At 37.1% G+C, this 22,866-nt stretch overlaps 1 protein-coding gene across 1 annotated transcript; it reads right to left on the reverse strand.

Annotated features, from left to right (window-relative positions):
• Positions 1-20,418: 20,418 nt before the first annotated feature.
• Positions 20,419-21,045, reverse strand: LOC144652323 (uncharacterized). Its single transcript, XM_078512376.1, has 3 exons — positions 20,992-21,045; positions 20,728-20,845; positions 20,419-20,633 (listed from the first exon to the last, which is right to left on the reverse strand). Exons 1-3 carry the CDS (start codon positions 21,036-21,038, stop codon positions 20,424-20,426), a joined length of 375 nt encoding a protein of 124 aa, XP_078368502.1. The 5' UTR covers positions 21,039-21,045; the 3' UTR covers positions 20,419-20,423.
• Between the last annotated feature and the right edge of the window lie 1,821 nt (positions 21,046-22,866).

Genomic DNA, 22,866 nt, shown 5'->3' on the forward strand with positions numbered 1-22,866 from the left:
AACTGCAACTGGAATTATGCGGTCCACTATGGATTCGAAGCGAAATATATGTACAAAGTGTAGCGGCTCTGCGGAGAAGACATTGGCACTGATAATTATTGGTAGATCTGGCGAATGAAATGAGAGATAGGCATCGATCATCTCTTATAAGTTAAACCAATCCATTGGAGCGGCGGAGAAAGGAAACTGAAAAATAACAAACACAACTTTAGCACACACTTTAGTGTGTGTCATTTTTTTAAACGCATGATTACTTACTTCGGGGGTGACACGAATTCTAAAGGCTCTGTCGCTTTCTTGAAAGGAATTTAAGGCTTGCCGGGCTGCTTGGCTACCCTTGGTTTGGAGTTTCCAGATCTTTTCCTTCCAAGGCAATGGGTGCCATAGAACATGAATTACTTCGTTTTCATTTCCTCAATTTTCAAATTAGCAACCAATGCGTACTTGACCGAAGACACGCTAGCAAAATGAAGGACAACCACTGTCAGTCAATTTATACCTTTTATTTGATGAGAAAAAACTATTGGGCAAAAAAATCTTCAATAAACCGGGAAAGTATGACATCAATTTCAAACTTTTGTTTCGTTCTGAATAAGGAACATGAAAAGCTTTTACGTTTTTTTCCTAACTTACAACCTTTTTCAAAGAAATGAGAAGTGAGAAATGATAAATAACTATAATATTCTCAATACTATCATCAAAATGTAATTTTGAAAAACAGTGATACCTAGTCTCTAAGAACTCGAATACGCCTGGTTTTATGGTGTGTGACTGGACTGTCTAAAACACCAATTTCATTGTCAATTAAACCGATATAACTGTTGTCATCACTCGAATCAATGTCATGTCCTGGTGTAGACAGAGGAGACTGTACAATAGAAGAAAGTGGCTGTGTGGAAGGAGATCTATGGTCCTCCTGTCTATCAGCTGTTGCCAATGCCCACTGAGGAGAAGATGGCGGAGGATAAGTACATTGCTCTCCATTGACTCTTGGAATTTTTTGGGTGCGCAGACCCTGGGAATCAACTTTTTGCTGCAGTTGTTTTAACATCAATGACAGTTGCGGGCTGCGCCAGGGTGGGGACATCACAACCCATGAACCTGCTTGATTATCTTCGCCATCCTCTTCACTCATAAACCATGGGTCCATTTGCTTTATCATTCGCCTTTCTGGCCCTGTGGCAAATTTCATTCGGTTGGTAAAGAGCTGGAAAAAGAGTTAGGTGCAAGTGAGTTAAAGCAAGATCCGTGAAAATCTTAGAAGTTAGAAGATACATGTACATTTATGAAAAATACAATCAAACTTTGATAGTTCCTTCTTTAAACAAGATTCTTGGTTAACAAGTGTCATGTGCCTTATTACTGGTACCTTTTTACACAAATGTACTATGCAAATGTTTAACAATGATCCTAACAGAAGAATTTGCTACATTCATATTGATTGTCTGGTCTTATTTCAATAAATTTTAGAGCATCCTTTTTTTCTCCAAGAGTTTTTGTCAGGGCTATGAACCCCACTTCAATTGGAGCCGGAGGCAGTAAATTGTTTTCCTTTAGTCTTTAATGTTCACTGCATTGAATTCAACCACATCAGCAAAATCTTGAGAACACAAAAACAACAAACAATTAATGATGTTCTGTAAGTTATGGAACAACTTTGGTTCATATTTTGTTTTAAATTACATTGTCAGTCTTATCTAATTTCAACAAGAAGCTTATTGACAAGATGTGATGGACCCACTACAATTTCAAGTTCCCATTTGCTATTTTGCAGCCTACCTTGCAATGTTTTAGTAGCTTCCGATAACAGTGTACTTGACCGGTAGGTTTCTTTTACAGGTCACAGGTCGCGGGTTACAGGTCACGGGTCACAATTTTTTTACTGCACATTATACCGCTAAGTAAATAACAGTTAAACTTACCTAAAATTGGTTTCGTTAGCAGTTTGAAATATCCATTCATGAAATGGATAATCCAATATTCAAATGAGCCTGGACTTAATAAACGAATGTTGATTGGATTAATAAACAATAGCCATGCCATACATACAAAGGAAACAGGTAGAGTGCAACACCACTACGTGACACTTGATTTTGGCACGAGAAGACAATGTCAACTATCGCATTCCTGAGCGTTTTATCCGCCGAGTAAATTAGTTTTATCCTGTCATATATTTTGTCAAAACTAACGTTTTATACAGCAAAGACATTTTAAGATTTTTCTTTGTTTTTACCGAATGAAACTAACTTTTAACTTTAAAGATCGATAAACAGTTTTTCTTTTATGGAAAAATTCACATTTCAAACGAAGCGGTGTACTCAGAAAGACTACAGCTCATTGAACATAATCTCTTTGTATTTTTTATTTTTGTGTTTTATTGCGACGGTCAGCAAAGCAGGTTTAATCTGTGCCAGTTAAAATTCAGTTTAATTAGTTGTGACTGCGGAATAAAACTTATTATTTTTTCACCAGTTCAACTTATGATCGCTCGAGCGCAAAAACAAATCACGCAACCAGTTTTTTCATCACATGTTTACATTATTTAAAAACAATAGTCAATCACACTGCTTTTAAAGCTTTCTTGTTCCAATTTTCGCTGAACCATTGCTGTTGATGGAAAACGCCACTGTAAAACGCTCAGGAGTTCATCTTCTTGGTTTGTCAAGCAAAGTCGGGTGACCAAATTTGTTGCCTTTTAGAGCGAAAATCGAGTGTCACGTTTGTATCTTTAAAATCACAATTTCTACCTGTTTCCTATGCATGTATGGCAAGGCTTATGTTCATTAATACAATCCGCATTCATTTATTAAATCCAGGCTCATTTGAATAGTAGATTATCTATTTCACCATAGTTAATAGAGGGAAATGGTTAAGAAGCCTGGCAAAGTTCTTTGTTGTATGTTTTTGTTCGCTATTTTGTGGGTTGACCCTGCACAAAACCTGACAAAATACAATAGGTGATTACGTGTGTTCATGCAACTAACCAATAAAAACATTGCGATTACGTAATTCATGCATAGTGTATGAGCGCAAAACAAAAGATGTGCAGGGTCGTGGACCGTCCAACATAAATCTTGGCCTCTTTGTTTGTTCCTTTGATGTTTGCCGGGCTTCCTAACCATTTCCCTCTATTAACTATGATTTCACGAATAGATTATTCAATCTGCTAACGAAACCAATTTTTAAAACGCTTCACTACATTTGACTGTTGTTTACTAAGCAGAATTAATAATGTGCTATAAAAAATTGTGACTTGTGACTTGTGACCCGTGACCTGTAAAAGAAGCCTGCCGGTACTTGCCCATTTAATACAAATTATTTTGAAATTTGCCATTGGTATTGTATTTGTATGAAACTGTTTTAGTAGTTAAGGGGGTGCTTTTGAACTCACTTTTCCCAGAAATTTACTTTCCCATTTTGTAAAAAGGTTTGTATGGAGCTAAGTGAATGGGTTAATGAATTCAAGATGGCGGTGAGGTGATGAATGGAAGTTAATGAAGAAAGAAGAAATGAATGGGTAAATGTAGTCCTATAAGTAATCGCGTAGGTACGCTGCTAGCAAAGTTTGTATTTATTACCTGACGCAAAGAATTACTCAAGAAATAAATCTGTTCAAGTATTTTTATTTACAGATTATGCATTTTAACTGTTTAGTTACATAAGACGTAAAAGATTTAAGATAAAATATCTTAGTTACATCAAAGTCATCAAATGCTAGGATTTCAAAGAAGATTACATATTCATCAATGCAAAGCAATTCAAACACTCTTTATCTTACATTGTTCAATGAAGTCAACACTTATACGGTAACTTATAATTATTTCCACTACACATTTAAATTTTCAATGAACACCAAGTTAAAAATGTAACCCCCCTTTTTGGAGTATGTTTTACCACAATCAAAACATACTGCAAAGCCGTTTTGAGAGGCTTTTTCCCGGTTTAATGCAAGATTAGACGCGACATTACATTCATTGTCACGTACAATGGGTCTTTGACATGCAGGGTTTATACAACTATCAGCCCAACCTGCTCCGGTGTAAAACTTTGAAATAAACAAATTGTAATCAGATCTTGGTTTTCTAAAATCATACTTGTACACTCTTTGAATTCCCCGAGCCAATATCCCGCCCTTTTTTCGTCACAGAATAAAATGATCCAAGGAAATCATTTTCTTCTAACATTAGAATGCTTTTAGTAATAAAAAAAATTAATAATACCAGCTACGCATTCTTGGCTTAACAAAAAAGGGTTTTTCGAATGCCCATAATCTATACAAGTTAGGGGATGTGTGGTACATAATAAAGTGCTGCCTACATTATGTTTAGAACTTTTGTAGCACTTGGTTAAAAAGTCGATTACTTGTGGAAAGCTACTCTCCATGGTTTCCGGTTTCCATAGTCAACCCTGTGTGCGGAGCCACATGGATACTCTGCCTAACAAGTACAACTTCTACGGTCTTACTGTCTGTTCGACTCAATCTTAAGTACGGGTTGTATTGGACAGCGTATTTAGCCCAATCTACAAGTCTACCTTGCTGGTCCTGTGGGGTATATTCTGGCGGGAAATTGCTGTCTTCTACAAACATGAATTTTGTGTATCCGTATCATGCGGGAACCAATGTAACGGTAGAGTTTTCCTTGTGTGCGTACGGGGAAACGGGCGAACTTGAACTTGAGGTAATGAGGCAACTGTGACGATAATTTCGGGGAAGATTAGACTCAAATGGGGCACTCACTTTGCAAGGAAGAGCCGTTACACTCTTGGGTACCGGGATCTAACCACGAACTGAACGGACAGCAACAGCAACAACTCAGCTTGGTTCCAACAGCAGTTTATTCGTAAGCGAAACGTAATCGAAAAAGCATAACAAGTTCGGTTGTTTATATACGATTTGTACAAGCGTCTATTGTTAACAGAGTATAATATTTGCGCTAACACCAAGATGTGAAAGGTGAATACAACAGAATATAAAGTCCTTTGAGAATAGCGCAACCTTAATAAAAATTCTAATTTAAGTTTCCGAGTTTATTGTTAGAAGCCAAATAAACGCTCTAAGCAGGTTAAAGAACATTCTACCTTGTAATACGAAGGAATCCTTGTATAGAGCTTTTATTTTACCTTATTTTTCTTATTGTAGTCAAGTTTGGTATCACTGTGGAAGAAGAAATATAGAAAAACTGGAAAGAACAAATGCGAGGACCTTGAGATTTGTGTACAGCGACAAGACCTCGTCGTACGAAGCGCTCTTGCGGCGTATCGGATCAAAATCAACCTTAGAAAATCGTCGCACTCAAGATATGTTATTGACTGTGAACAATATTATTCAAGGCAGGGCACCATCCAGCTTCAAAAATCTTATAACTGAAAAGAGAACAGCGTACAATCTTCGCGGTAATTGTAATCTTTCCATACCTAAAGTGAACACTACCAGATATGGTCTTAAGTCGTGGCGTTATGCTGCAGCAAAGCACTGGAACATGCTACCTCGTGATATTCGTTCCATGGCAGGCTCAAAGGACTTTTTGAAAAAGATTAGACAAACTGATTTCAATGTTTAATAATTATATTTTATCGCTTTTAGATAGGATTTTTATATTTATATATATATATTTTTTAGGAATCTTAATTTAGCTAGATGGTGTTGTTGTTTGTTTGTTTGTTTGTTTCACCATTTTAAAATAGTCTGATGTAATACTTTTATACCCTTTGTTTTGATGTAAATACTTTTGTAAATACTAAACTTTTAATCGTGGAGCACCTGTAAACTAGCTAACAGCTAAGTGTGTACTTTTTTCCACGTTAAATAAAGTATGTATGTATGTATGTAAGTGTTCGTTGCTTGGCTGAGAAAGTTACACTAAAATAACACTAAATTAAAACTACCGAACGAAATTAAAACCAATGAATAGCTAAGAAGTGTTAACGAGCAGTTTCTTGCCGACCGATCGCACCTCTAGTAATTAAGTAACTAAACATTAATTAAAGGAACTGGATGTGTCAACAAATCTATTCAGAGTGAAAACGCGATGAGTAAGCAACCAACAGGTTGTTAATTAATCCTATTCAAGTGAACAGCGGAGGCGAGATCGGCACGAGACTCATTTAGCAAAACACTCCAAAAACTAAATTAAATACTGAGAAAATGTAACACTCTTTAGACACGCGGCAAGCGCGGAACTCTTAAGTAATTAGTTACGTTAATAAATCAAAACAACCGCTATTACTAAAAATACATAACAGAAAAACTTCGGAAGTAAAAAGAACCGACCTATTATTTTAAATCACGCCTTTTTGTAATTTCCAATATTACCTGAACAGAATAATAAGTCAACAGGTTATTTTTGGCTAATTAGATACTGTTGGCTTTTATGTGTTTTTAAATGATTAACATGCTAAATACGGAAACAGCAAATTGAATAAATAGAAATTTCAACAAAGCGAAGCGAATCCCAAAATAGCTAATAACAAGATTAATTGAAGATTATATGTTCGAGCGAATAACAAATATAAGATTAAGTGAAGATTATATGTTTGAGCGAATAACAAATGCTACATTGCGAAGAGGCCAATTACACAATTATCCTAATACATGAAATGAATAAACTAAAGAACGGCTAAACGCAACTACAATGAAACTAAGGCGCTAAATGAATGTTCTTTGGCTTACGGCGAGTTTCCTTGCTTTTCCCTTGTCACATTCCTGCGACCTTAGTTTAGAGCCGTCCTCAGCGATTGGGTAGTGGAATCACGCCAAATGTTGATCCTCTAACCAAGTGGCGAACGCCAGCGCCTTGGGAATGGTCGTTGGTGACTCCTATGGTTTCAACTCCGTCAGGCTGCGTGCTGGCGGGCAATCGAGGTCTTCTAGATTTCTGACCAGTACGGGTACTGGTAATGGCGCCAGAGCCAAGGCCAGCATGGTGAAGTGACTCTGCATGTCTCTACCCTTTGTCCAGAGGACGATTGACGTGGGCACGGGATGCCCGACCTCAAACGCGTTCAGTAATGAATCTTGGAGGAATGTTAGAAGTGCGGTCTCCGCCGCACATTGCGGAAGGCCGGCCGAGTTTAAGTGCCAACCGTGTTGCAGCGACTGAACACGGTAAGTTACTAAGTGGTCACGATCGTGTGTCAGGAGCTCAGTGGAATCGAATTTCCTGAGCTGGTACAGCCTGGTTCTCAGGTCACTAGGAACAAGGCTTTGAAGAAAAAATCGTTGCTGACATGCTGAAAGCCATCGGCCTGAGCGATGATTGATAAACAAGCCATCGTTGTGATAAGTCTTCACGGGCAAACAGGAACGAAGGTTTCTAGTAAGATCAGGAACAATTGTGGAAAGCCTCGACGAGCGTTGTGGTTTTATAGCGGTTAATTTGCAAGTTATAAAAAGGAACACAATAAAAAAATGAAAGGAGTCAAAATTAATATAGTTGTGATTATAATGAGCAACTCAACTGAATGAGCGTTAACACCATCTACTAACCGATTTTCACGCTTTTGAGAAAGAAAAACACTCTATGCACAAAATAGTGTCGCAAGGAAGACACACCCAGTCCATCTTACAGCATGACTTTATTTCTTGACATCGGACGCAAGTCCACTTCTTACTTTTATACTGTCAACTAAAAATATTTAGACACTCCAATGTGGCGGCTAAACTGTCAACCGAAAATAGTAAACAGGAAAAACTCCGGCTTAATAGCACAAGGCATCAAAAGTGGGCAATAAATTATCAACTCGAAATATTCCTTCATTAGAGTTCTGTATAAATACCTGGAAGGGAGGTGGGGGCGGTAAATGCTAATTAAAGAGATTTTTCCGTTATGCATGTTAACTATAGAATCAGAACTTCTCGAATACTTTTCAAACACATTTTATTATTTATTTCTTTACAAATATTTTGTATGGTCTTATACCATTTTTACAATTCAATAAATAAGCTCAATCGATTTACAAGACTCAAATGAAAGTAGAAGGACAAACTTTACATTGTGTTTAATACATTAACACCCTACAAAATGATACGAAAGTCAAAAAACAAAATCGTTTCGTCGTGAACAAAAAATGTTCTTCACTTAAAACTGTATACCGTTAAACAAATTGGCAACAGAGTTATCTTCAATTCCTATCAGCTGTTGTGGTGGTTGTTGTTGTGGCTGTTGCAGCGCTTGAAGCTGTGGTTGCTGATGTTGAAGGTGCATGGTATTTTGGGCAGCTTGAAAATCAGCAAACAGCTCGTCATAAACGGCGCCCATGGATTCTTCTGGCTGTTGAACATGTTGCTGAGGGGTCTCTTTTGGTTTCCTTGGCGCCCTAGGCCTCTTGGTTGCCTTTGGGGGTTTACTGCTTTCCTTTGCTATAGGTGTCGAGCGTTTACGCCAATTTGCCTGTTGAGTTGACGAATCTTCCCCATTAACTAGATTGGGGCTGCATTTGCTTTTGTTTTTACTTTGAGGTATTTCGCCATCCAAGTACTTTAGCCACTCGGTATTGATTTCTTCGAGATGTTGCCGCTTTTTACGAGCTTGGTGGTTTCGGAGCTGTATATCTGTTAACTGGTACTGGACGTCGGCGAAGAGAGGTGGTACAGTAAAAAGTGCTTGTCGAAGGTTAACGCAAATTTCGCGAAAACCCTCGTAAGCTTTATTAAGATCGCCCAGATGCGAGACTACACTAGATTTGACATACTCGCTGGCACTTCTGGATGGTTGAACGTGTGCCATAAGTCTCAAGCAGTAGTTGGTTTGGGCGCTGAGCAAATTCCTCCACATTTCATCCATTTTCTCCCCTTCTGTTAGCTTTTTCCCTTGCAGGGGCTCCACCATAGCAAACTCGACAGCGTAAGCCATTGGACTACTTACGACTGTCTGGGTGCTTTGGGACGAAGCTGACATGATCTATTTTGCGGGTGACGTAAACAGTATGCGTTTAATGCGAAACAATTAATGCTGAAAGGGCTTTCGCGACCTGAATTTATTACGATTTTTTAGTAGGAAAACAGTCTGACTTTTTTTTTTGCTGAGTAAGAAAGACACACCCCCATCCCACCCCTTAGTGCAAGACTTCAATATATTTTTATTATTGCCACATGAAAACAAAGTGACATTTCAGAGAGCAAGAAAGACACACCCCCATCCCACCCCTTAGTTTGCCTGTAGTGAAATTTAAGTAGTAGAGCACACCCAACGGGCTGGTAACCAATCACAGCACGGTGCATCTCATAAAAAAATTGAATGGACCAATCAGATTGCAGTATTCAGGGATTTGTATAAAAACATGGCACGAGGTTAAAAAAACTCACAAAGAGTCGCGTTCCACGGAAGCTATTGTTTTAGTGGGTATATAATGAGATTCTGTGTAGGGTCCATGTTAAGTGACGTCATTAGCATGAAAAGTGACTACCTCTGAATGACGTCATGGAAAATCGATACTGCATACATTAAATGGTACTTACAGTGAGTAGGTATGTAGAAATAAGCTTTGAATAACAATAGGGCAAGTTCAGGCAAGCTTTCTTACGTCTTACAAACGTGTTGGGGCGAGTTCCAGTCATGGTTACTAGGTAACCTTAACCAAACGTGTAATGGTAAAAACTAGGTTACACACTCACAGACAACAGAAATAAGTTTTAAACTATCATATTATACAACAAGTATCCTAAATAAACAACTGCGGGACGTATACGCAATCCTAATGATCCATGCCCGACTTACGATAATTAAAAACAGTTTACAAATTCGAGTGTGTGCTTTTCGGGAGGTAAAGTTAGTATGGAGACACTATGTGTGCGAGCTAATGTATGTATGTAATGGAACGACTATTAACATTGGGACTAAAGTGAGATAACAAAGAAAAAAATTATTCGTCATCGCAACAAACGTTTGTTAAAGAAACGACGCCTTCCAAATGCCTATTTACAAAATAACGAAAGCGTGTTCTTACGCGCGATGGGTACATGTAAACTGCAACTGGAATCATGCGGTCCACTATGGATTCGAAGCGAAATATATGTACAAAGTGTAGCGGCTCTGCGGAGAAGACATTGGCACTGATAATTATTGGTAGATCTGGCAAATGAAATGAGAGATAGGCATCGATCATCTCTTATAAGTTAAACCAATCCATTGGAGCAACGGAGAAAGGAAACTGAAAAATAACAAACACAACTTTAGTACACACTTTAGTGTGTGTCATTTTTTTAAACGCATGATTACTTACTTCGGGGGTGACACGAATTCTAAAGGCTCTGTCGCTTTCTGGAAAGGAATTTAAGGCTTCCCGGGCTGCTTGGCTACCCTTGGTTTGGAGTTTCCAGATCTTTTCCTTCCAAGGCAATGGGTGCCATAGAACATGAATTACTTCGTTTTCATTTCCTCAATTTTCAAATTAGCAACCAATGCGTACTTGACCGAAGACACACGCTAGCAAAATGAAGGACAACCACTGTCAGTCAATTTATACCTTTTATTTGATGAGAAAAAACTATTGGGCAAAAAAATCTTTAATAAACCGGGAAAGTATGACATCAATTTCAAACTTTTGTTTCGTTCTGAATAAGGAACATGAAAAGCTTTTACGTTTTTTTCCTAACTTACAACCTTTTTCAAAGAAATGAGAAGTGAGAAATGATAAATAACTATAATATTCTCAATACTATCATCAACAATGTAATTTTGAAAAACAATGATACCTCTCTAAGAACTCGAATACCCCTGGTTTTATGGTGTGTGACTGGACTGTCTATAACACCAATTTCATTGTCAATTAAACCGATATAACTGTTGTCATCACTCGAATCAATGTCATGTCCTGGTGTAGACAGAGGAGACTGTACAATAGAAGAAAGTAGCTGTGTGGAAGGAGATCTCCTATGGTCCTCCTGTCTATCAGCTGTTGCCAATGCCCACTGAGGAGAAGATGGCGGAGGACAAGTACATTGCTCTCCATTGACTCTTGGAATTTTTTGGGTGCGCAGACCCTGGGAATCAACTTTTTGCTGCAGTTGTTTTAACATCAATGACAGTTGCGGGCTGCGCCAGGGTGGGGACATCACAACCCATGAACCTGCTTGATTATCTTCGCCATCCTCTTCACTCATAAACCATGGGTCCATTTGCTTTATCATTCGCCTTTCTGGCCCTGTGGCAAATTTCATTCGGTTGGTAAAGAGCTGGAAAAAGAGTTAGGTGCAAGTGAGTTAAAGCAAGATCCGTGAAAATCTTAGAAGTTAGAAGATACATGTACATTTATGAAAAAAACAATCAAACTTTGATAGTTCCTTCTTTAAACAAGATTCTTGGTTAACAAGTGTCATGTGCCTTATTACCGGTACCTTTTTACACAAATGTACTATGCAAATGTTTAACAATGATCCTAACAGAAGAATTTGCTACATTCATATTGATTGTCTGGTCTTATTTCAATAAATTTTAGAGCATCCTTTTTTTCTCCAAGAGTTTTTGTCAGGGCTATGAACCCCACTTCAATTGGAGCCGGAGGCAGTAAATTGTTTTCCTTTAGTCTTTAATGTTCACTGCATTGAATTCAACCACATCAGCAAAATCTTGAGAACACAAAAACAACAAACAATTAATGATGTTCTGTAAGTTATGGAACAACTTTGGTTCATATTTTGTTTTAAATTACATTGTCAGTCTTATCTAATTTCAACAAGAAGCTTATTGACAAGATGTGATGGACCCACTACAATTTCAAGTTCCCATTTGCTATTTTGCAGCCTACCTTGCAATGTTTTAGTAGCTTCCGATAACAGTGTACTTGACCGGTAGGTTTCTTTTACAGGTCACAGGTCGCGGGTTACATGTCACGGGTCACAATTTTTTTACTGCACATTATACCGCTAAGTGAACAACAGTTAAACTTACCGAAGCATTTTTAAAATTGGTTTCGTTAGCAGTTTGAAATATCCATTCATGAAATGGATAATCCAATATTCAAATGAGCCTGGACTTAATAAACGAATGTTGATTGGATTAATAAACAATAGCCATGCCATACATACAAAGGAAACAGGTAGAGTGCAACACCACTACGTGACACTTGATTTTGGCACGAGAAGACAATGTCAACTATCGCATTCCTGAGCGTTTTATCCGCCGAGTAAATTAGTTTTATCCTGTCATATATTTTGTCAAAACTAACGTTTTATACAGCAAAGACATTTTAAGATTTTTCTTTGTTTTTACCGAATGAAACTAACTTTTAACTTTAAAGATCGATAAACAGTTTTTCTTTTATGGAAAAATTCACATTTCAAACGAAGCGGTGTACTCAGAAAGACTACAGCTCATTGAACATAATCTCTTTGTATTTTTTATTTTTGTGTTTTATTGCGACGGTCAGCAAAGCAGGTTTAATCTGTGCCAGTTAAAATTCAGTTTAATTAGTTGTGACTGCGGAATAAAACTTATTATTTTTTCACCAGTTCAACTTATGATCGCTCGAGCGCAAAAACAAATCACGCAACCAGTTTTTTCATCACATGTTTACATTATTTAAAAACAATAGTCAATCACACTGCTTTTAAAGCTTTCTTGTTCCAATTTTCGCTGAACCATTGCTGTTGATGGAAAACGCCACTGTAAAACGCTCAGGAGTTCATCTTCTTGGTTTGTCAAGCAAAGTCGGGTGACCAAATTTGTTGCCTTTTAGAGCGAAAATCGAGTGTCACGTTTGCATCTTTAAAATCACAATTTCTACCTGTTTCCTATGCATGTATGGCAAGGCTTATGTTCATTAATACAATCCGCATTCATTTATTAAATCCAGGCTCATTTGAATAGTAGATTATCTATTTCACCATAGTTAATAGAGGGAAATGGTTAAGAAGCCTGGCAAAGTTCTTTGTTGTATGTTTTTGTTCGCTATTTTGTGGGTTGACCCTGCACAAAACCTGACAAAATACAATAGGTGATTACGTGTGTTCATGCAACTAACCAATAAAAACATTGCGATTACGTAATTCATGCATAGTGTATGAGCGCAAAACAAAAGATGTGCAGGGTCGTGGACCGTCCAACATAAATCTTGGCCTCTTTTTTTGCTCCTTTGATGTTTGCCGGGCTTCCTAACCATTTCCCTCTATTAACTATGATTTCACGAATAGATTATTCAATCTGCTAACGAAACCAATTTTTAAAACGCTTCACTAAATTTGACTGTTGTTTACTAAGCAGAATTAATAATGTGCTATAAAAAATTGTGACTTGTGACCCGTGACCTGTAAAAGAAGCCTGCCGGTACTTGCCCATTTAATACAAATTATTTTGAAATTTGCCATTGGTATTGTATTTGTATGAAACTGTTTTAGTAGTTAAGGGGGTGCTTTTGAACTCACTTTTCCCAGAAATTTACTTTCCCATTTTGTAAAAAGGTTTGTATGGAGCTAAGTGAATGGGTTAATGAATTCAAGATGGTGGTGAGGTGATGAATGGAAGTTAATGAAGAAAGAAGAAATGAATGGGTAAATGTAGTCCTATAAGTAATCGCGTAGGTACGCTGCTAGCAAAGTTTGTATTTATTACCTGACGCAAAGAATTACTCAAGAAATAAATCTGTTCAAGTATTTTTATTTACAGATTATGCATTTTAACTGTTTAGTTACATAAGACGTAAAAGATTTAAGATAAAATATCTTAGTTACATCAAAGTCATCAAATGCTAGGATTTCAAAGAAGATTACACATATTCATCAATGCAAAGCAATTCAAACACTCTTTATCTTACATTGTTCAATGAAGTCAACACTTATACGGTAACTTATAATTATTTCCACTACACATTTAAATTTTCAATGAACACCAAGTTAAAAATGTAACCCCCCTTTTTGGAGTATGTTTTACCGCAATCAAAACATACTGCAAAGCTGTTTTGAGAGGCTTTTTCCCGGTTTAATGCAAGATTAGACGCGACATTACATTCATTGTCACGTACAATGGGTCTTTGACATGCAGGGTTTATACAACTATCAGCCCAACCTGCTCCGGTGTAAAACTTTGAAATAAACAAATTGTAATCAGATCTTGGTTTTCTAAAATCATACTTGTACACTCTTTGAATTCCCCGAGCCAATATCTCCCGCCCTTTTTTCGTCACAGAATAAAATGATCCAAGGAAATCATTTTCTTCTAACATTAGAATGCTTTTAGTAATTAAAAAAATTAATAATACCAGCTACGCATTCTTGGCTTAACAAAAAAGGGTTTTTCGAATGCCCATAATCTATACAAGTTAGGGGATGTGTGGTACATAATAAAGTGCTGCCTACATTATGTTTAGAACTTTTGTAGCACTTGGTTAAAAAGTCGATTACTTGTGGGAACCTACTCCCCATGGTTTCCATAGTCAACCCTGTGTGCGGAGCCACATGGATACTCTGCCTAACAAGTACAACTTCTACGGTCTTACCCAGTCCATCTTACAGCATGACTTTATTTCTTGACATCGGACACAAGTCCACTTCTTACTTGATCTTGCCATGTTTTGGTAGATTGTGTAAAGTTAAACCGATTGGCCGGACGTTGAGGCGGTAAGGCGGGAAAACAGGGAGCGCGGGGATTGATGGTTAGGGAGCGAGCCGCGGAGCGCCTGGCAGATCTTGCATTCAATATGGCGGACCAAAATGTCATCAACCCTGAAATGTGTATTAAAAACAGCAAAAGAGCCGTCTATTTAGCATTTTTACAGCACAGAGCGCCTTGGACACATCTTTTATGAAAAATATTCTTATTAAGACGACGGACTTCACCACCATTTTTGCACGCTTCATGTCCCAGCTCAGCTTGAGAAGAGCCAGGAGGAGCATACGAGGCACTCTGTGAAGTTAAAAAAGCTTTAAATCCTTTACGGCAAAGAGACGTTGAAATGTCTAATGACATTTTCCGAACTCCAAGAGAGACAGGTACTCATTTCCGTTTATCGAAGTTGTCTTGTAAATCCGAGTGTAAATGACAAGAAAATTAGTTATCCTTTCCATTATTGTTTTGTGTAGAATTTTTTTCGTAGAGCCCGAGAGTTAGTTGCCTTTTAGTTATTCCATGGACGCTCATTTAAGCCAGACGCGACAAAGATAATGCAACAACAGTATGAATCCATCGATACAAATAACAATTCATCTGTCTTTGGGATGTCATTTCTACTATCTCTGGTTTACTTCAATAAAATGTTAATTATCTGCTTATCAGTAATCAAGCACAACCTTTGATAGTTGTTTTATTAATTGAAAATAAAAATTACATTAAAAATGTTTGATATCATAACTGTAATTTTTTTCAATACACATTTTTTTTGTTAAGCATTGTGGCAGTGAGTCTGCCATTTATGCTGTGAATGCAACTGAGGCAACTAAATTGTTTGGAATGTACCCTACGCCATGCCATGCAGGCTTTTAATTTGGGGGCAGGTGCAGAGAGCATTTCTGATGAATGTGACACTGTTTTCATGAAGTTTTTAGAATGGTTCATGTGCGGTATATGATTTAAGATCATCTTGAAATCTTGCTTTGTAAAAATGGAAAGATAATTTTTCTCAAAAATATTTATGTATTAATATGCAAGGCTAGCATCTTTGGACATCCAAGGCCCACCATCATTCTATTCTAAATAACTCTAGTAACAAACCCCTCTTAATTTTTTATCACTCTCCTGTAATTCTTTACAAATTTAAAATAGTACATGTATTTGTAAAATTCTTTACTTTTTTAGCCACTGAAAAGAAATGTTTACTTTGTGCTTGCAAATTTGGTGTCTAAAGGCCTTTGTTATACTCCCACTGACTTGATATTAACTAATTACAAAAGGAGCTGGGGTGAACTGTACATGGAGGGTTGAAGAGGGTAGTAAATCACTTTAGAAAATCAATCAAGTTAATTTTCAGGAGAAGGCTAACTATTATGTCTAGATCATAATCAGATGAAGGGCACCACCAAGGAAATTGTCGTACAAACAGTAATCCTCAGATTATCTCATGCACAATTTATTTAAATTCACAGTAGGTTAAGGCCATGCAGGTAAAACCCTCCTGGCTAGATAACTTTTGCAAATTGAAGGGAAACGTCTGAATGGTTTTGCAAAATCAGTACTACTAAAAATATTTTTAAAAATGTAAAAAGGTATCTTTTTCTCTTACAACAGCTGTTGTCATGGGTATAAAGCAGCAGGGTAGGCAAAGCATACATTCAACATTTAAAGTGTTTTAATTGTTTTCCAAGACTGCTAGAGGCAGTGGGCTATTAGCAGACTGGGGAAAAAGTGGCAACTCCAGGTTTGCCGGTTTATTTATTTTAATCAAATTGAATATGGTTAGCCAGGAGTTGCCATGTTCACATGAAATGCATTTAAGAGTCAGTAACAAACCCTTTGATGTAAAATTGCCTGGCATCTCAATTTATTTTCCTACACTATCTCAGCCATAAACTCTTGGGCCGGCAAAAATGATTTAAGTTTTGCTGTCTGTCATAGTCCAGTGTTTTGTTACCCTTAGGAATAACGTTTGGCCACACATTCTCTAAAAACACCTACTAAAAAACACTCCCTGTGACACTACAACTAGAAAAAACTATATTTTTTTTGTTACAAGTTTGTCAAAGTCTTATCCTGCTTAAATCCTCCAAAAGAGTGACCAAAACCTTATTTCTCCTTACAGTATCAATGCATTATCAAGCAGTACAGTGACGAGAAACACACAAATTAATCAGGAGCGCTGCTTATAGACTTTATAGCTGAAGTTTAACGGCCAAGAGGTACAAATAAAAGTATACCGAAATGTAAGGAAGCTAAGCACTGCTCAGAAACGAAACAAACCAGCTCTGGCATCGATTGAAGCGAAACTTATCCTCAGTTCGAAGCTTATAAAGAAATTTAATTTTCTAACGACGGCAGAGATTCTTTACCCTCCGCCATTGACGATCTTCTCGCAATCAAAGTGGGATTTTCTCTGTTCAATCTTCTGCTCAGATTTCATACCATTTCTCCGGATAAATCGCTGATTTTGAGCTAGATTTCCCGCCAACATTAGATTAAAGCAAGGGGACCCCCGCTTTGCTGAAACCAGCCTCAGTGAACGCTGAAAAGAATCGGCTCGATAGAGCAACGAAAACGATCCGAAAGGCCGTCAAAATCCCCATGTTGACAGTACTAACTTCCACGTAGCTCCCAGTGTTGATTTCTTGACCGTTAAACTTGTTAAAAGCGCTAAAACGCCTTTTGACGAGAAACCGAACATTTTTGCCAAGAAACTGAACAGGATCTGCCAGGCGTCCGCTTCCCCGTCCGCATCAGGCCCAGAACGCCAAGCGAACCGTGCACGTCAGTCCCACAACACCAAGCGAACCGTGCACGACCAAGGACGAGGACGCCTGGGGACGAGGCAGAAAGAACACTTTAAGTTTTAAAACAGGTATTAACACTCCATATAATCAAAACAACAATCAAAACGGTAATGGAATACGATTACTTATTGAATACATTTACCGGTAATGACAAAAAATGATAATGATTACGTTTATTGTGCTGGTTGATGGGAGAGAAATGACAAGGTAGTATGCTAGCACCTCCTACTTCACAAAACGGAAATGGAATACACGATTACTTATGAATACATTTACCCATTCAATACCGCCTCGCTGCCATCTTGAATTCATTAACCCATTCACTTAGCTCCATAGAAACCTTTTTACAAAATAGGAAAGTGAATTTCTGGGAAAAGTGAGTTCAAAAGCACCCCCTTAACTACTGGCTTTTTTTTGTGTCAGTTTGCAGAAGTGGTTAATTGTCCACCAACTGCATAAGTCGTCTTGCAAATGAAACCATTTCGTCAGATAAAGCATGGAAACGCTTCAGGTGCTGTGATGGTTTATTAACTACTGCCGTGCAGCCCTGCCATTTACACAAAAAGTGATTTCTTTCATGTTTATGATGAGATGACTTGGATGTGCTCCCCTTATCGTTTTTGCTTGCGCGTTGCTCTGTTTTTTCTCCTTCTCTGTGGCCCTTTCCTTGAAGTCTGCTTTTTTCCCCCAGAGAGATATTTCGTTTTCCCGTGCTTCTTCATTTGTCTGGCCAGCTTAAAGCCTTCAGAACCACACAGTGGACATCTTTTTTGTCTTTTTGGCTCGGATGGGCAGGAACCTCGAACACTTTTAGGGGGTCTTTGTTGGTATCCTTATTATTCTCTTCAGAGAAAAACTCGCGCTTGGATCAGGCACGTGAACATTAATTTCATCTGGGGAAAGACTTGATAAGCTTCCTCAGTTGTCCGAGGCAACTAAGGGAACTCCGTCAGATAACTTTCCCATGTCTGGCCAAGCTTAAACCCCATAGTGCAGCAAACGTTTTCCGCAGTCTTTATCATGATATCAAGATCAATTTGCTCGCGGGCTTCCTCATGATAATAGAACCACACATCTTCACTATCCATCATCAGGCAAGAGTGTTCTCTTTGGCTTGAGTGATGAATGGTGCAGCCATGGCATCGATTTACTTTCTCCGGGTTGACAAGATCTTCACAAAACGCTGCATAGGTGGTAAGCTGGAACACATGACCAATAATAGTGGCTAGCTTCTTTCATTGGATTTGTTCAACTTCGTCCACGGTTAACAGAGTTGTAGCCCTCGATTCCGCCTGTTATTCAAAACAGACAATATAAATCTTAAGATCCAATCAGGGTGTGAATTAAACGAGCAAGTCTGGAATGTCTATTGTTTTCATTGTGTAAGAGGGAGGCTCATTGGTTTGCAGGAAATTCAAATTAGTATGCAGGAAGTTAATAAGTATGGAGGAAGGCACTTTTTCCCTTGGTTATAACAATGGTGATCATCAACAATTTAATGTAAAAGTTCACACTATTTTGAAAGCTGACTAACAACAACGTTTTCTAAAAAAATCTTAACAAAAAATTTAATTTAAACCCTTTACTTATACAAATTCTGTAAGTAGAAAACCTTACCACCATGAAAGTATTTTGATAAAAAAATACTTATAATATTTACAAAAATCTTATAAATAAACAAACAGGAACAATTTTTTAAAATATTTGGAATAATTTTAAATTTATCATGTATGAAATGTAAAAAATCATCTTGACCATATTAACATGCTTACAAATTGGGTTCAGTTAATGAAAAAATTAAAAAAAAAACAGTGTTACCTAGAGTAGTTTACCGGGGAACCTTAGACCAATTTATTCATGAATTCAACAGGCCTGAGTTAATGAGCTCTGTATATCCAGAACCGGTTTAATGAGATGCGTGTCACGCAGGTATAGGAGCTGGTTTAATGAGATGCGTGTCACGTTGGTTTATGGACAAATTTAATGAGATACGAGTCACGGTAAATGTAAGAGGCAGACTCTATTATGCATGGTATTGTTTTGAGTATTTATTGTTGAATATTACATGAGTTTTTGGGAGAGATGTTGGTGTTGTTATAGAGTTATTGAACCACCCAACCAGCCTCGTGCTAATGCAGTTATATAGAAGGAGAACAAAGACTTGTACGAGAACCAATCAGGGAGTACCGTCAAACAAGTCAAACCAGTTTTGATTCCGGTTGGATTTGATTATTCAAAATGGCGCACATTTCTTGTTTGCTAGCTGGTCAAACCGGTTTTCAGGCTGGATAAATGTTGTTTTCAAAATGGTGTCTGGAAAACTTTAAATACGGTTTGCGCGCAAGAGAAAAAAAAAATCATTTATTAACCAACCAATGGAGCGCCTGATACAGAAGCAAAGTCTTGCTTTGCAAGTGGAAGCTTTATCAAAACGGATGCAGCGTCTAAATATGGAGGATAAGGTGGTGACCTTATTGAATAAACTTTGGGATAAATTGTGTATGAACACAACAGCACGACGACCTGTTGAAATCACGTGTGAAGATCATGGCATGGAATTCTCGGTTGGCGAATTAATGGTTCCAACATTTTACTTTATGAACGAAGAGAAATTTTGGTCAAAGCTACAGTATGTTTTTAAGTTACAAGTACAATCAGAACATTGGCTCGAGACTTCAATCTACCATCACTTTGTGAGCGACTGGAATACGGACCCTTTCATACCTTGGTATTGGAAACGTCAAGGAAAACACACATTTGGACTGTAAAGCGAAAATTTGTTTGTTTACAGATATTTATTTTCATTTGTCATATAACGTTTGTAAGTATTAACAATAAAAAAAGGAAAACATAGAGAAAACTGCGCTATATTACATTGCTGTATAATTTGTGCAAAAAAAAGGGAGTATATTTAAACTTGTAAAGTGAAAAGCTGTTGTATTTACAATTGAATAGCATGCATTTACTTCAGTTATTAAATGCAATACAAATCGTGAGTTTGCATTTACAATAAGACCAATAAAAAAATAAAACAGAACAAACTGTCAGCATTGTTTGAGACTGACAAGCAAAGTCACCCGACATAATACTGAAAAATCCTTTGTGTCAGTCTCAAACAATGCTCACAGTTTGAATTATTGTTACACAACGATTTGTGTGCCGCTATTCGTCTTACTATAAATGCAAACTCGTGTTTTTGAATCGCATTTAACCCCGTTCTGAAGTAAATGCATGCTAGACATCTTTCCTGTACTTCGGTCTCTGGATGTCTTGTTGCGCAAATCTGCCAGAGAAACAAAAATAGGTAAAATTAATAACAAATTAATAATGAACAAAACAGGATTTAAACAATTAGTTTCCTTCAATTAATTTCTTACCTGATTCAAGCGCATCATAACTCTTTCATCTGCCTCTATGTGTTCCTGATTTGGAAGTTTATATGCGCGGGTACAAAAAGGGCAACCTACAGCACTATCGGATCTCGAACGTTTCCATCTGAAATAAAACCAAATGAAAAGCTGAGCGAATTGTAAACAATACACTTACAATTAAAATGCAAAGCGAAGCGAAATGTAAACAATGCGTTCAACAATTAAAAGAAAAAAATCTCTCTTAACTAAAAAAACAGCGCGCTTTCTTACCTTCTAATACATTTCTTATGTACTATAGTATCGCAACAGCGCGTCATCGGTAGATTAAAATCGTCGTCCATACATATCATGCAAGTGTTCAAAATCTGCAAGATAAATCATATCATTCAGCCCGGTATTTTATCAAAAGAAATGAATTCTATTGAGAAACAATGAGTAATTCCCTCATGGGAAGTATTTCTTTAATTACATAAGCGATGTAATGAATTACACATTGATTGCGTTTAATGAAATAACTTTTAATTTAACTTTACCAGAGAACGTTACTGTGAAAGTTACTCTGTTAATAACAGTAGAGGGAACATCATTTCCTTAAATTAACTTTTACATGTATACTAAAGAAAATGTCTTATCCTAACTGCACCCTTTTTTTTATATATAAAAATGTTTTTTTTTTAACTTCTTTTTAGAAAGGGTCAAGGCGTTATTTGAAAAGAAAATTTGTCAAAACTACGTTTGCATATGCTTGAGTGAAAATGCGTAAATACCAATAAAGTAAGCACAGATACTCTCCAAATTACAGTAAACATGGAACTCTCGGTAGCGTAAAAAGAGTGTTTAAATTTTCTTTCTTCGTTTATTGACGGCGTGATGTATCTTCGCATTTCAATACTTTTTGGCGCGCGTTTGCAAAACGCTTTCATAACACCTAAACAAAATAAAACCTAATTTCATACCAGCAGAGTTACAATTTAATTCGAAATCAGGGTTCATTCGAATACGTTGCTATATGAAAAACGAATATCCTAAATTAAATCGGTTTTGGCTATTTGTATCTCACTAAAGTTCAAGATTTTTGGCGCGCATTTTGTTATAAAAGGTAAACGGAAAAAAAAAAGATTTGTTCAGGAAATTACGCATGTAAACAAACTTCAGCCAAAACGGTTTTGAAATGTTTTTCCTAAACGAACCCTCTACTTTAAACTCTTTTCGTTTTTTATGATTCTTATAAACTTTAAAGTTTTGGCGCGCATTTCAAACCAAACCCGACTTAACTTTCAAAAAGAAATCTACATTGCATAAACAGAGCTACTACTACATGGAAATTACTCTACAAAACAGAACAGAACAGCCAACACATAAATTTACTTACCATTTGCACAATAACTTTAGTGATTTCAACATCCATGATCGATAGCAACAAAATCAGCGACAGAAGTATAATCACCAAACAGCAACACAGGTAGAGAGAGCAAACTGCGCGAGGCTTGGTTTATTGCATTCGCTTTATATAAAGCTATTCCTTCATGTTTATTGGTTGTGTTTATACAGAATGTGTATTCCATTTGCTGATTGGAAGATTTGGAACCCTTTTTATTCCGAAGTCAATGCGAAAATTGTACATCAGTTTTGTAAATCAGTAAAGGTAAAGTTATTTGCATAAGTAGCCCTTATCATAAGTTTATTAGCATAAGTCAACATTACGGTTGTCAACAACGTTTCGATAAAAAAAGATATATCATATATTTAAACTTCTAGTGATTTCTTCTCGTTTCTCAGTTCGTTGAAAGCTGTACTATTTGATTGGCGCATTTAAATAAACCGTAGGCCAAACGGTCTTGCAAATAAGATCTTTGCAAAAATAAATGCATGATTGGTTCATTTTAAATATTTTCGCTTGGAAAGCGTCCTTCCTAAATCCGGTGAGAAAGCTGTTAAAAATTGTAGAAATTGATTGGTCTGTGTAAAAGACAGAGCTTGTTTAACGGCGTCGGGATTAAAAACCAAACCGGTTTTTATAGCGTCATTTGACCAGTAAAATTTGCTATAAAAATGACATAACAGATAAGGTTTTTAGTATACATTCAGAAAGATGAACAGACAAGTCAAGTTTAACCCTGAAGTCAAACGCACTGTTTTCAGTAC

Source organism: Oculina patagonica, chromosome 4 (assembly GCF_052425735.1).
Source record: "Oculina patagonica isolate OP01 chromosome 4, crgOcupat, whole genome shotgun sequence".
NCBI lineage: Eukaryota > Metazoa > Cnidaria > Anthozoa > Scleractinia > Oculinidae > Oculina > Oculina patagonica.

Coding starts and splice junctions, on each gene's coding strand:
- LOC144652323 (XM_078512376.1), bottom strand. CDS start 21,038: ATGACGCGCTGTTGCGATACTATAGTACATAAGAAATGTATTAGAAG. Junction 20,846..20,991: donor CATAAGAAATGTATTAGAAG/GTAAGAAAGCGC, acceptor GTTTTATTTCAG/ATGGAAACGTTCGAGATCCG. Junction 20,634..20,727: donor TTATGATGCGCTTGAATCAG/GTAAGAAATTAA, acceptor TTTCTCTGGCAG/ATTTGCGCAACAAGACATCC.